The following is a 14,740-nucleotide window of genomic DNA, read 5'->3' on the forward strand; positions in this document are numbered from 1 at the left end:
ACTTTCAATACGATACTTGTATTAATGGCTCAAATGGAATAAAAGTTCGAAAATGAAAAAAAATTCCCTTTTAAGCTTTCAAAAAAGAAAACATTTGGAGGAATTTTTGTTTTTATTCGTAATTCAACGCTTTTTATGGAATGTTACTTGAAAATACTGAAAAATCAAATAAAATATCGTAGAAAATCAATATTGCAGAAAAATGGTTTTTTTGGGAGAAAATTGAATAAAGATATTTCGCAACTCTTCCAAAAAATACAAAAGATGACCCGTGTGTCCCGTGTAAAATAGAACATTCTGGCAAAATGACACAACGAAAGTGCACTCTAAGCTTAGAAAATTTATTTTCTTTTTTTATCTCCTTGTTCACTGCAACACATACTATTCTCGCTACTCTACTTTCAACGAACGAAAAAATAAATATATATATATATATATAGGAAAACCTAGGCAGGTTCTGAATTGCATCTTGCCTCAGAGAGATTTTCATTTCTGAATATATACTATAGTGTATATGCAGCATACAAATAATACATCATAAGATTCACACTTCTTGCTATGGCAATTCCTACTTGCTTTGATTTATGCCTCCTAGAGACAAAAAACTGCATTTGTATTCATATAGAGATAAATAACATTTTGACAAAAATTTTTCATCGAACTTCCAAATTTTATTTTATTCTTTACTAGCCAAACTATCCGCGCGCAAGCACGAGGGAGAGTTGTATAGGGCTGCTTATTTTAAACAATTTAAAAAATTTTAAAGAAATAATTATTATAACCTAACAAAGAGATTTAACTAACTAAAATTCAAATAATTTCACTCAATGGTCTCAATTTAAATAGAATTTACATTACCAGACTTTAACTATGGCTATAACAATTCCAATTAGTAATTGAGTAGATTTAAATCCTTCCATGGTTTAATTGATATTTGATAAATAAATGATCATGGGAAGGTAAATAATTGAATAAGAAATCCAATGTGTTTCGTCAGTAATGCGACGTTTCGTTGGCTAAGGTTTGCCAACCTCATCAGGCTAAATTTATTAAAAACAGAAAAGGCACTTTAATATTTATAAAGGTTTTCTAAAAAACACTATTTTTCACTAAAGTAATTAACAACGAATAATATCCTACCTAATTCATTAAAACATAAAAACACTATTTTAGTTCGTCATGAAGAATAAAAATTAAATAAATAAATAAATAAATTAAAAAACAAAACACGACACATATTCCACACAAGAGATTAAATTTATAATTATATAGAAGAAAAGGAGACATTCCTCTACAACGACTCAGTGTCAACTGAAATAAAATTAGAAACTGAGATAAGAAAGTCAAAACTATGAAAACTAAAAGAGTCAATGAACTGATATGTAAACACAGGTGGTCAGCAAGATATGTTATTGTTTTGTCATTATGGACATGAGTCTATACGTCTGAAAAGAGGAAAGAACGTTTTATTTAGAGTGAGAATATCTTCTTTTCTGTTAATAGTGGAATGATTTGTTTTTATGTGGATCATTTCCGATATTCGTCGTTTTATAAAATTTTTTTCATTGTCCAAAACCTTCACATTTTCCCAATCAAAATCATGATTGAAATTGATACAATGTCGGTACACTACAGAGTTGTCATTCACTTTTTTATGTTCGTTTATGCGAGTTAGTAAAGATCGTTTCGTCTCGCCAATATATGTTGCAGGGCAGGTTTTACAATCAAACTTATATACAACATTTGTTCTATCCCATTTTTTTGTCGAATCTTTACCTAGTTTGATGATAGAACTAGAATTTTTATTTATAAGAGGAATAGACGTGCAATTAAACTCTCTAAGGATATTTGACAACTTGAAAAAACATTTTTCATTAAAAGGTAAACAAACTTTTGGAATTTTACTATATATATTAGTTTTGTTATTATTATTATTAACATCAGAAAATTTTATTTTATTAACACGAATCTTGATATGTTTTTCAATGAAGTCTGAAGGATAGTTATTGTTTTTTAAAATATTTTTAATTTTTTTCAAGTTGTCAAATTGGAATTTTTTATTGGACAATGAAAATGCCCTATCTACAAGATTATATACAATATTCTTCTTCTGTTGAAGTGGATGATCTGAAAAATAGTTAATGAGTCTATCTGATGAAATCGGTTTTTGATACCAATTTGTAATAATTTTGTTGTTGTCTCTGATAAGCTTTAGATCGAGAAAGTTAATAGAATTTTCTTTTTCTTTTTCAACAGTAAATTGTAATTTTCGATTGTAAGAGTTAAAAGTGTCAATGACCAGATCAACATGTTCTTTTTTTATGGCTAAAATTGTGTCATCCACATACCTATAATAGAAAAGTGGAACACAATTATGTTTTTCTTTTAACTCTTTTAAACATTCAGTTTCCAGATCATCCATTACAATATCCGAGACGAAAGGTGAAATTGGAGAACCCATCGGAGTTCCGTATGTCTGTCTGTAGAATTTTCCATCAAAAGAAAAATATGTATTATTAAATACAAATTTAGTAAAATCAATAATGTCAGAGAATGGAATTTTACATTTTTGGTTTATACAACTAACACGTCGATCCAAACTCTGAATGACCAACTCACAAGACACATTTGTAAACATGGAACTTACGTCAAGTGAGATAAAAGTGTAGCTGTCGTCCATAGTAACATTGTCTAATTTGTTTTTAAGTTCTAAACTATTGTTAATGTGTGACCGAGGTAAAGTAATACAATTTTTTAAGGAGTTGTACAATATTTTTGCGAGAAAATGAGTAGGGCTATTTATTAAGGAAATAATCGGACGAAGTGGGACATTTTCTTTATGTATTTTTGGGAGTCCATAAGCTTTAGCCAAAACAGTGTCAGTCAAAGTCATAAACAAAGTTTTGTTTATCAAAAGTCGACATTGATGAAAATTCAAAAAATACTTTAAGGGGAAAATTTTCTGATGTTTTGTCAAATAATTTGAAAAATAAGAATTCATTAACTAATCAAGATAAATCTTTTTCAAAAAAATTAAATATTACAAAAACTTTTTTAAAAAATAATCCTGAACTTTTTTTCACTCCTGCCGATAAAGGCAATGTGACAGTACTTTTAAAGAAAACTGACTATAATCAAAAAATGACAAATATGTTTACTGACACTACAACATATGAACTTATAAAAAAGAATCCAATTAAAAAACTTATCAAAAATACATCATCAATTCTTAAATATTTAAATGAAAATGAATTCCTTGACAAAGTTTATCACCCGAATCAATTGACTTTGACTGACACTGTTTTGGCTAAAGCTTATGGACTCCCAAAAATACATAAAGAAAATGTCCCACTTCGTCCGATTATTTCCTTAATAAATAGCCCTACTCATTTTCTCGCAAAAATATTGTACAACTCCTTAAAAAATTGTATTACTTTACCTCGGTCACACATTAACAATAGTTTAGAACTTAAAAACAAATTAGACAATGTTACTATGGACGACAGCTACACTTTTATCTCACTTGACGTAAGTTCCATGTTTACAAATGTGTCTTGTGAGTTGGTCATTCAGAGTTTGGATCGACGTGTTAGTTGTATAAACCAAAAATGTAAAATTCCATTCTCTGACATTATTGATTTTACTAAATTTGTATTTAATAATACATATTTTTCTTTTGATGGAAAATTCTACAGACAGACATACGGAACTCCGATGGGTTCTCCAATTTCACCTTTCGTCTCGGATATTGTAATGGATGATCTGGAAACTGAATGTTTAAAAGAGTTAAAAGAAAAACATAATTGTGTTCCACTTTTCTATTATAGGTATGTGGATGACACAATTTTAGCCATAAAAAAAGAACATGTTGATCTGGTCATTGACACTTTTAACTCTTACAATCGAAAATTACAATTTACTGTTGAAAAAGAAAAAGAAAATTCTATTAACTTTCTCGATCTAAAGCTTATCAGAGACAACAACAAAATTATTACAAATTGGTATCAAAAACCGATTTCATCAGATAGACTCATTAACTATTTTTCAGATCATCCACTTCAACAGAAGAAGAATATTGTATATAATCTTGTAGATAGGGCATTTTCATTGTCCAATAAAAAATTCCAATTTGACAACTTGAAAAAAATTAAAAATATTTTAAAAAACAATAACTATCCTTCAGACTTCATTGAAAAACATATCAAGATTCGTGTTAATAAAATAAAATTTTCTGATGTTAATAATAATAATAACAAAACTAATATATATAGTAAAATTCCAAAAGTTTGTTTACCTTTTAATGAAAAATGTTTTTTCAAGTTGTCAAATATCCTTAGAGAGTTTAATTGCACGTCTATTCCTCTTATAAATAAAAATTCTAGTTCTATCATCAAACTAGGTAAAGATTCGACAAAAAAATGGGATAGAACAAATGTTGTATATAAGTTTGATTGTAAAACCTGCCCTGCAACATATATTGGCGAGACGAAACGATCTTTACTAACTCGCATAAACGAACATAAAAAAGTGAATGACAACTCTGTAGTGTACCGACATTGTATCAATTTCAATCATGATTTTGATTGGGAAAATGTGAAGGTTTTGGACAATGAAAAAAATTTTATAAAACGACGAATATCGGAAATGATCCACATAAAAACAAATCATTCCACTATTAACAGAAAAGAAGATATTCTCACTCTAAATAAAACGTTCTTTCCTCTTTTCAGACGTATAGACTCATGTCCATAATGACAAAACAATAACATATCTTGCTGACCACCTGTGTTTACATATCAGTTCATTGACTCTTTTAGTTTTCATAGTTTTGACTTTCTTATCTCAGTTTCTAATTTTATTTCAGTTGACACTGAGTCGTTGTAGAGGAATGTCTCCTTTTCTTCTATATAATTATAAATTTAATCTCTTGTGTGGAATATGTGTCGTGTTTTGTTTTTTAATTTATTTATTTATTTATTTAATTTTTATTCTTCATGACGAACTAAAATAGTGTTTTTATGTTTTAATGAATTAGGTAGGATATTATTCGTTGTTAATTACTTTAGTGAAAAATAGTGTTTTTTAGAAAACCTTTATAAATATTAAAGTGCCTTTTCTGTTTTTAATAAATTTAGCCTGATGAGGTTGGCAAACCTTAGCCAACGAAACGTCGCATTACTGACGAAACACATTGGATTTCTTATTCAATTATTTACCTTCCCATGATCATTTATTTATCAAATATCAATTCCAATTAGTATCTGGGTCATCTTTTGCATTGCTTATTTTAAAAAGCCATTTTAAATTAAATACTTTTTAAAGAAATAATAATTATTACACACTAAATTTCTAAATTTTTTCAGTTTTCCATTTTTTCTCTTAAATAAGAATTCAAATAATAACAAAGCTAAATGGCATAAAAGAGAAGAAAAAATGTTGAATTTTAAAAAATTCGATTTTTCGGATTTTTGATAATTTTTAATAATTTTAGATTTTTTACCAAAGAGTCGAGACTATTAAAAAAGTAAAGTATTTTCCAAAAGCACAAAAATAATAAAGCTAAATCCCATAAAAGAGAAGAAAAAATGTTGAATTTTAAGAAAATCGGATTTTTGAATTTTTGATAATTTTAGATTTTTTACCAAAGATTCGAGACTATTAAATAAGTAAAGTATTTTCCAAAAGCACAAAAATAATTAAGCTAAATCCTATAAAAGAGAGGAAAAAATGTTGAATTTTACGAAATTCGGATTTTTGAATTTTTGATAATTTTCGATAATTTTAGATTTTTTACCAAAGAGTCGAGACTATTAAATAAGTAAAGTATTTTCCAAAAGCACAAAAATAATTAAGCTAAATTCCATAAAAGAGAAGAAAAAATGTTGAATTTTAAGAAATTCGGATTTTTGAAAATTTTCGATAATTTTAGATTTTTTACCAAAGAGTCGAGACAATTTAATAAGTAAAGTATTTTCTAAAAGCACAAAAATAATTAAGCTAAATTCCATAAAAGAGAGGAAAAAATGTTGAATTTTAAGAAAATCGGATTTTTGAATTTTTTCGAATTTTTGATCATTTTAGATTTTTTACCAAAGAGTCGAGACTATTAAATAAGTAAAGTATTTTCCAAAAGCACAAAAATAATGAAGCTAAATCCTATAAAAGAGAGGAAAAAATGTTGAATTTTAAGAAAATCGGATTTTTGAATTTTTTCGAATTTTTGGTAATTTTAGATTTTTTACCAAAGAGTCGAGACTATTAAATAAGTAAAGTATTTACCAAAAGCACAAAAATAATAAAGCTGAATCCCATAAAAGAGAGGAAAAAATGTTGAATTTTAAGAAAATCGGATTTTTGAATTTTTTCGAATTTTTGATAATTTTAGATTTTTTACCAAAGATTCGAGACTATTAAATAAGTAAAGTATTTTTCAAAAGCACAAAAATAATGAAGCTGAATCCCATAAAAGAGAAGAAAAAATGTTGAATTTTACGAAATTCGGATTTTTGAATTTTTGATAATTTTCGATAATTTTAGATTTTTTACCAAAGATTCGAGACTATTAAATAAGTAAAGTATTTTCCAAAAGCACAAAAATAATTAAGCTAAATTCCATAAAAAAGAGGAAAAAATGTTGAATTTTAAAAAAATCGGATTTTTGAATTATTTCGAATTTTTGATAATTTTAGATTTTTTACCAAAGAGTCGAGACTATTAAATAAGTAAAGTATTTTCCAAAAGCACAAAAATAATGAAGCTGAATCCCATAAAAGAGAGGAAAAAATGTTGAATTTTAAGAAAATCGGATTTTTGAATTTTTTCGAATTTTTGATAATTTTAGATTTTTTACCAAAGAGTCGAGACAATTTAATAAGTAAAGTATTTTCCAAAAGCACAAAAATAATGAAGCTGAATCCCATATAAGAGAAGAAAAAATGTTGAATTTTAAGAAAATCGGATTTTTGAATTTTTTCGAATTTTTGATAATTTTAGATTTTTTACCAAAGAGTCGAGACAATTTAATAAGTAAAGTATTTTCCAAAAGCACAAAAATAATGAAGCTGAATCCCATATAAGAGAAGAAAAAATGTTGAATTTTAAGAAAATCGGATTTTTGAATTTTTGATAATTTTAGATTTTTTACCAAAGATTCGAGACTATTAAATAAGTAAAGTATTTTCCAAAAGCACAAAAATAATTAAGCTAAATCCTATAAAAGAGAGGAAAAAATGTTGAATTTTACGAAATTCGGATTTTTGAATTTTTGATAATTTTCGATAATTTTAGATTTTTTACCAAAGAGTCGAGACTATTAAATAAGTAAAGTATTTTCCAAAAGCACAAAAATAATTAAGCTAAATTCCATAAAAGAGAAGAAAAAATGTTGAATTTTAAGAAATTCGGATTTTTGAAAATTTTCGATAATTTTAGATTTTTACCAAAGAGTCGAGACAATTTAATAAGTAAAGTATTTTCTAAAAGCACAAAAATAATTAAGCTAAATTCCGTAAAAGAGAGGAAAAAATGTTGAATTTTAAGAAAATCGGATTTTTGAATTTTTTCGAATTTTTGATCATTTTAGATTTTTTACCAAAGAGTCGAGACTATTAAATAAGTAAAGTATTTTCCAAAAGCACAAAAATAATGAAGCTAAATCCTATAAAAGAGAGGAAAAAATGTTGAATTTTAAGAAAATCGGATTTTTGAATTTTTTCGAATTTTTGATAATTTTAGATTTTTTACCAAAGAGTCGAGACTATTAAATAAGTAAAGTATTTACCAAAAGCACAAAAATAATAAAGCTGAATCCCATAAAAGAGAGGAAAAAATGTTGAATTTTAAGAAAATCGGATTTTTGAATTTTTTCGAATTTTTGATAATTTTAGATTTTTTACCAAAGATTCGAGACTATTAAATAAGTAAAGTATTTTTTAAAAGCACAAAAATAATGAAGCTGAATCCCATAAAAGAGAAGAAAAAATGTTGAATTTTACGAAATTCGGATTTTTGAATTTTTGATAATTTTCGATAATTTTAGATTTTTTACCAAAGATTCGAGACTATTAAATAAGTAAAGTATTTTCCAAAAGCACAAAAATAATTAAGCTAAATTCCATAAAAGAGAAGAAAAAATGTTGAATTTTAAGAAATTCGGATTTTTGAAAATTTTCGATAATTTTAGATTTTTTACCAAAGAGTCGAGACAATTTAATAAGTAAAGTATTTTCTAAAAGCACAAAAATAATTAAGCTAAATTCCATAAAAGAGAGGAAAAAATGTTGAATTTTAAGAAAATCGGATTTTTGAATTTTTTCGAATTTTTGATCATTTTAGATTTTTTACCAAAGAGTCGAGACTATTAAATAAGTAAATGGCATGGTGCATTGGTAGGCGTTAGTCCCGCGAAAGGCAGCTATTAACTGGGGTTCGAGTCCTCACAGATGCACAGTGCAGTCGTTCACGCAGCTTATTTTTTCAGATCAAAAATTAAATTCAAGAAAAAATAATTATTTACCGACAACCATATCGGAATAATTATCTTAAGAATAACACCTGACTCTAAACCAAAGAGTTCAATTGACGTCTAATAGATGTCACTAATTGCTGATATAGTCGAAATCTTCCTTAATTAAAATTCTTAATCAGCAAATAATTTCCTACATTAACTATACAGCTCTTCGACTAGTGTATGGGCTTGATCTGAGATTATAAGAAACGTGAACGTCCAGGCTGTGTTGGCATGGTGCATTGGTAGGCGTTAGTCCCGCGAAAGGCAGCTATTAACTGGGGTTCGAGTCCTCACAGATGCACAGTGCAGTCGTTCACGCAGCTTATTTTTTCAGATCAAAAATTAAATTCAAGAAAAAATAATTATTTACCGACAACCATATCGGAATAATTATCTTAAGAATAACACCTGACTCTAAACCAAAGAGTTCAATTGACGTCTAATAGATGTCACTAATTGCTGATATAGTCGAAATCTTCCTTAATTAAAATTCTTAATCAGCAAATAATTTCCTACATTAAATAAGTAAAGTATTTTCCAAAAGCACAAAAATAATGAAGCTAAATCCTATAAAAGAGAGGAAAAAATGTTAAATTTTAAGAAAATCGGATTTTTGAATTTTTGATAATTTTCGATAATTTTAGATTTTTTACCAAAGATTCGAGACTATTAAATAAGTAAAGTATTTTCCAAAAGCACAAAAATAATTAAGCTAAATTCCATAAAAAAGAGGAAAAAATGTTGAATTTTAAAAAAATCGGATTTTTGAATTATTTCGAATTTTTGATAATTTTAGATTTTTTACCAAAGAGTCGAGACTATTAAATAAGTAAAGTATTTACCAAAAGCACAAAAATAATGAAGCTGAATCCCATAAAAGAGAGGAAAAAATGTTGAATTTTAAGAAAATCGGATTTTTGAATTTTTTCGAATTTTTGATAATTTTAGATTTTTTACCAAAGAGTCGAGACAATTTAATAAGTAAAGTATTTTCCAAAAGCACAAAAATAATGAAGCTGAATCCCATAAAAGAGAGGAAAAAATGTTGAATTTTAAGAAAATCGAATTTTTGAATTTTTTCGAATTTTTGATAATTTTAGATTTTTTACCAAAGAGTCGAGACAATTTAATAAGTAAAGTATTTTCCAAAAGCACAAAAATAATGAAGCTGAATCCCATAAAAGAGAAGAAAAAATGTTGAATTTTAAGAAAATCGGATTTTTGAATTTTTGATAATTTTAGATTTTTTACCAAAGATTCGAGACTATTAAATAAGTAAAGTATTTTCCAAAAGCACAAAAATAATTAAGCTAAATCCTATAAAAGAGAGGAAAAAATGTTGAATTTTACGAAATTCGGATTTTTGAATTTTTGATAATTTTCGATAATTTTAGATTTTTTACCAAAGAGTCGAGACTATTAAATAAGTAAAGTATTTTCCAAAAGCACAAAAATAATTAAGCTAAATTCCATAAAAGAGAAGAAAAAATGTTGAATTTTAAGAAATTCGGATTTTTGAAAATTTTCGATAATTTTAGATTTTTTACCAAAGAGTCGAGACAATTTAATAAGTAAAGTATTTTCTAAAAGCACAAAAATAATTAAGCTAAATTCCGTAAAAGAGAGGAAAAAATGTTGAATTTTAAGAAAATCGGATTTTTGAATTTTTTCGAATTTTTGATCATTTTAGATTTTTTACCAAAGAGTCGAGACTATTAAATAAGTAAAGTATTTTCCAAAAGCACAAAAATAATGAAGCTAAATCCTATAAAAGAGAGGAAAAAATGTTGAATTTTAAGAAAATCGGATTTTTGAATTTTTTCGAATTTTTGATAATTTTAGATTTTTTACCAAAGAGTCGAGACTATTAAATAAGTAAAGTATTTACCAAAAGCACAAAAATAATTAAGCTAAATTCCATAAAAGAGAAGAAAAAATGTTGAATTTTAAGAAATTCGGATTTTTGAAAATTTTCGATAATTTTAGATTTTTTACCAAAGAGTCGAGACAATTTAATAAGTAAAGTATTTTCTAAAAGCACAAAAATAATTAAGCTAAATTCCGTAAAAGAGAGGAAAAAATGTTGAATTTTAAGAAAATCGGATTTTTGAATTTTTTCGAATTTTTGATCATTTTAGATTTTTTACCAAAGAGTCGAGACTATTAAATAAGTAAAGTATTTTCCAAAAGCACAAAAATAATGAAGCTAAATCCTATAAAAGAGAGGAAAAAATGTTGAATTTTAAGAAAATCGGATTTTTGAATTTTTTCGAATTTTTGATAATTTTAGATTTTTTACTAAAGAGTCGAGTCTATTAAATAAGTAAAGTATTTTTTACATGAAAAAGTTTGACATTAAAAAATATATAAAAAATGCCCCCACAAAATTTAATTTTCAAAACAAACAAATGAATGCAGATAATTTGCTAACGGAAAGGAAACTTACGATTATTATAATTTATTGCAATGCAGTAATAATTGACCATAAAAAGACAAACAAACTTATAAAAATATAAAACAAAATAGTTAGTCGCCATACTTTGCCCACAGGTCAAAATGTTGACAACATTAAAAATATAAAAAAAACTTTTCTCCCCATGATTCTATCTTTTAAAGATTATAGAAAAATTGCAAACCGAATTTAACAGAATTGGCGTTTAAGAAAATTTTACCGAATTGTCATTTGAAAATGAAGGAAAAAACTTTATAATGCATTTTCCGGTTATCGAGAATTTTAAGTATGGAGAACAAGTTTCGTTGAGCCGAGGCCAAAATCTCTTTAGGAATCTAGATGAAACTTTGGTGTTTTCTCTTAGATAGTAGGGAAAGGGAGTTTTAGTAGAAATTCGAGCCTTTACATATATATAGCAAGGGAGCAAAGACCTTAGTGGAATATTTATGCCTGCGCGCACAGTTAAACGTTCTACAATACATCCTTATCCAAACTCTCGCGAAAGACTTTTAATGAAATGTTGTGACAAACGCATAATGGCAGTAAGTACCCTGTGTCTCTAGAAGAAGCAGCCGAACCGAAGAAACCTAGTAGAAACTTTCTTCAATAGTTTAAGACAATGTGCCAGTAATAGTTCATGTGAAATTGAGTTAACCCAAAAGAAAATAATAATCAGTAAAGGCAAAAGTGTAATTTTTTCTTTTTAAATCACTCAAGAATTTTTAATTTTTCAGCTAAATGAACATTTTTATAAAATGTTCTTTTTTTGCCTCTTTAACATTACTTTTCTCAAAATTCTAACATTCTAGTCAATTTTAGGACCAGGGATCGTGTTCAGAGGACAAAAATACATCAGAAACCATTACAATATCAAAAAAATTCAAAAAAAAAATTTTTATGGGTCTTTACCCCCACTTTTTTCAAAATTCCCAATTTTTTTATCTTACTTATATGGGTCCTGAAGTGCGTGCTTCGAGGTTGAATTTGAAACCTTATAAAAGTCTTTAACACTTTAGTTTAAAGAGAAAAGGAATCTTAAAAACCTCAAAAACACGTTTTTTGTCCTCTTTCACCACTTTTCTTAAAATTGTGTCATGCTAAATAATTTTGAGACCCGACATATAGATAATTGCAAAAAAAAGTAACAACAATTTTGTACTAATAAATTTTGTTTTCGAAAAATGCCCATAAATTACATTCGCATGCCCCAATTGTTTTAGAATTACAATTGAAGGCCATTTATCATTAGCTTCATTTATATCGACAAATTACATATTAATTACACATTAATTATATAACAAACACACAAGAGCTATAATGAGGGAAAAAACTACCAAAACTTGAAACTCAATAATTTTAAACGTAAACAAGATATTATTACACATGTCATTAGTGTAATTTAATTCTCCGCGAATGTACAAATATGTTCTCTGCACATAATCACACTCACAAATTATTTAATCTGTGCAGTATTCAGTCAAATTAAATAATTAAACACCAGTTTTCATTAACGTTAACAAATTTATGAAATGCCTGCAAGAAAATACAGTATTTGTATTTGGTATACCTATTTTCGATAATAGTTTCTTATTTTTAAAAAAATCTGCTGCACACTTCAAGAACATTAGGAGATCAAAGAAAAGCGAGAAAAACCTCAAAATTCATGTGAAAAATGATAAATAAAAAAAAACAAAAGAAAATGCAAAAAATTGAAAATGGAATGTGAGAAAGTATTTAGAAAAATTAACCTGAAGAGTTTGAAAGAGATATATTCACTGAGAGTGTGCTTTGTAAAATGAGTGGAGGAATTTTTCATTTTCCCAGAAACTAAGTCAGTCAGAGCAACAGCAAGTGGTTCAACAAACGTTATATATGTAAAATGTAGAGCACGAAGATAAGGCATGACGGCATTTGTGACTCCACGACTCTCAAAGCAGTCAGATTTTCCTCTCCCTACGTATTTGCCATTTTCATTTGCCTTGTACATTGTGAAAGGGCGCTTCAACTTTAATGCTTCTATTTGAAGTTTCAACGTTTTAGTCATAACTTGACTGAATGAGTAATTCTCAACTCTCTCTTTCTCTCTCTCTCTCACACTCTTCTTCTGTGTATTTCACTTCTCTACTGAACCATCAAACAATATCTGACCCATTCAGCTACCATTAATTATAAGATTTCTGCTTCGCTTTTCTTCACCGTGAAACATAATTTCACTAATTTTACTTCCTTGTAACAAGTGTAACAAGCATTTGCTCTATAAATGCATCTAAAGAAAATGAAAATGGTGTCGAGAGAGAGGAGAGAGAGATGTTTACAATGAGAATATTAAGTAAAGGAAAACTTGAGAAATAATTATTTCGAGACAACGATTTTTAATTAACATTCATAAAATTAATTAATATTCATAATATTCTTTAATTACAATCACAAATATTTTGAAAGATTTTAATTCAAAATTGATATTTATGATGAATATTTTTAAAAATTATTTAGATATATATTTTAAAAGTCACAGTTTTCTTGAAAATATCAAATTGATACTAAAAAATTCATTTATTAAGTACAAAATTAATTATTACTGTTTATGTTTTCAAAAATTTTAATAAAATTTCACTCTCTAAATCTGAATATGTGAAAATTCACATATTTGTACGTTATAAGTCGTCTTCTCGATCAATAAGTGCATATACACTTATAATAAGTGAAATTTCACTCAGAATAAGTGAAAAATTCACTTATTTATAAGTGTATATGCACTTATTGATCGAGAGGACGACTTATAACGTACAATAAGTGAAATTTCACATATTCAGATTTAGAGAGCACGAAAGAATTTTCAATTATTTTCTAAACTTTTATTTTCTATTTTATTTTCTAAACTTTTTTTTTTTAATAAATCCTTCTAAACAATTCAATTATTTTTTTTAAATAGTAAAATCTTTACAAAAAGTCAATGATTTTCAAAACAATTTTAATTAAATTCTTCGGATGAATTCAAATATTTTTAAATATTTCCATAAATTTCAACTATTTCCTAAAATTTTAATAAATTCTTCGAAACAATGCAACTATTTTTATAAATACTAAAATTCTTTGTAGGAATTAAATTATTTTTAATCAAATTTAAATAAAATTACACGAAAGAATTTAATTATTTTCAAAAATTTTCATAAAATTCAATTTCAACAAGAATTTAAAATTCTCTAAAAATAATTCAATTATTCTCAAAATATTTTTAAAAAATTCTATTGTATAAGTTAAATTCCTATCAATGAAATTTTTAAATATATTCGTTAAAAAAATTGAAAGAATTCAATTATTTGCAAAAAATAATAAAATTCTTGTGATGAATTCAATTTTTTTGAATATACTTAATTTTAATCAAATTCTTTAAAGAAATTCCATTATTTTCGAAACAACTTTAATTGAATTCCTCGAAAAAATTTCATTATTTTCAAATATTTCTAAAAAATTCTTCATAACAATTTAATTATTTCTTAAATTTTTAATAAATTCTTCGAAACATTTCCATTATTTTTATAAATAGTAAAATTCTTCGCAATAATTCAATTATTTTTATAAATAGTAAAATCCTTTGGAGGATTGTCGAACCTTTACAATCAAAATTTTTAATCAATTTAATATTATCAAAGTTGTCAATAAATTAATTCTTGAATATTTTTCATAAAGTTGGTCTCAGTATAATAATCAAAAAAAATAAAATAAAATTCTCACAAAGAAAGATTTAATAATAAATTTCTAATAGAAATAATAATAAA

The 14,740-nt window shown here is 26.1% G+C and overlaps 3 protein-coding genes across 5 annotated transcripts in view; 2 read left to right on the forward strand and 1 right to left on the reverse strand.

Moving 5' to 3' along the window:
* Positions 1 to 14,740, forward strand: part of LOC122498345 (cubilin-like) — a 247,097-nt gene that overhangs the window by 218,362 nt on the left and 13,995 nt on the right. The window lies entirely within an intron of this gene.
* LOC122498344 lies at positions 989 to 2,899 on the reverse strand. The gene is made up of 2 exons (XM_043606028.1): positions 1,141 to 2,899; positions 989 to 1,040 (listed from the first exon to the last, which is right to left on the reverse strand). The coding sequence occupies exon 1, from the start codon at positions 2,891 to 2,893 to the stop codon at positions 1,424 to 1,426; it is 1,470 nt and encodes a 489-aa protein (XP_043461963.1). The 5' UTR covers positions 2,894 to 2,899; the 3' UTR covers positions 989 to 1,040; positions 1,141 to 1,423.
* Positions 2,960 to 5,187, forward strand: LOC122498342. Its single transcript, XM_043606023.1, has 2 exons — positions 2,960 to 5,035; positions 5,136 to 5,187. The coding sequence occupies exon 1, from the start codon at positions 3,142 to 3,144 to the stop codon at positions 4,750 to 4,752; it is 1,611 nt and encodes a 536-aa protein (XP_043461958.1). The 5' UTR covers positions 2,960 to 3,141; the 3' UTR covers positions 4,753 to 5,035; positions 5,136 to 5,187.

This window comes from Leptopilina heterotoma, unplaced genomic scaffold (assembly GCF_015476425.1).
Source record: "Leptopilina heterotoma isolate Lh14 unplaced genomic scaffold, ASM1547642v1 Lhet_148, whole genome shotgun sequence".
Taxonomy (NCBI): domain Eukaryota; kingdom Metazoa; phylum Arthropoda; class Insecta; order Hymenoptera; family Figitidae; genus Leptopilina; species Leptopilina heterotoma.

Excerpts from the sequence above, each read along its gene's own strand:
- LOC122498344 (XM_043606028.1), bottom strand. The coding sequence starts at position 2,893 with ATGACTTTGACTGACACTGTTTTGGCTAAAGCTTATGGACTCCCAAAA.
- LOC122498342 (XM_043606023.1), top strand. The coding sequence starts at position 3,142 with ATGACAAATATGTTTACTGACACTACAACATATGAACTTATAAAAAAG.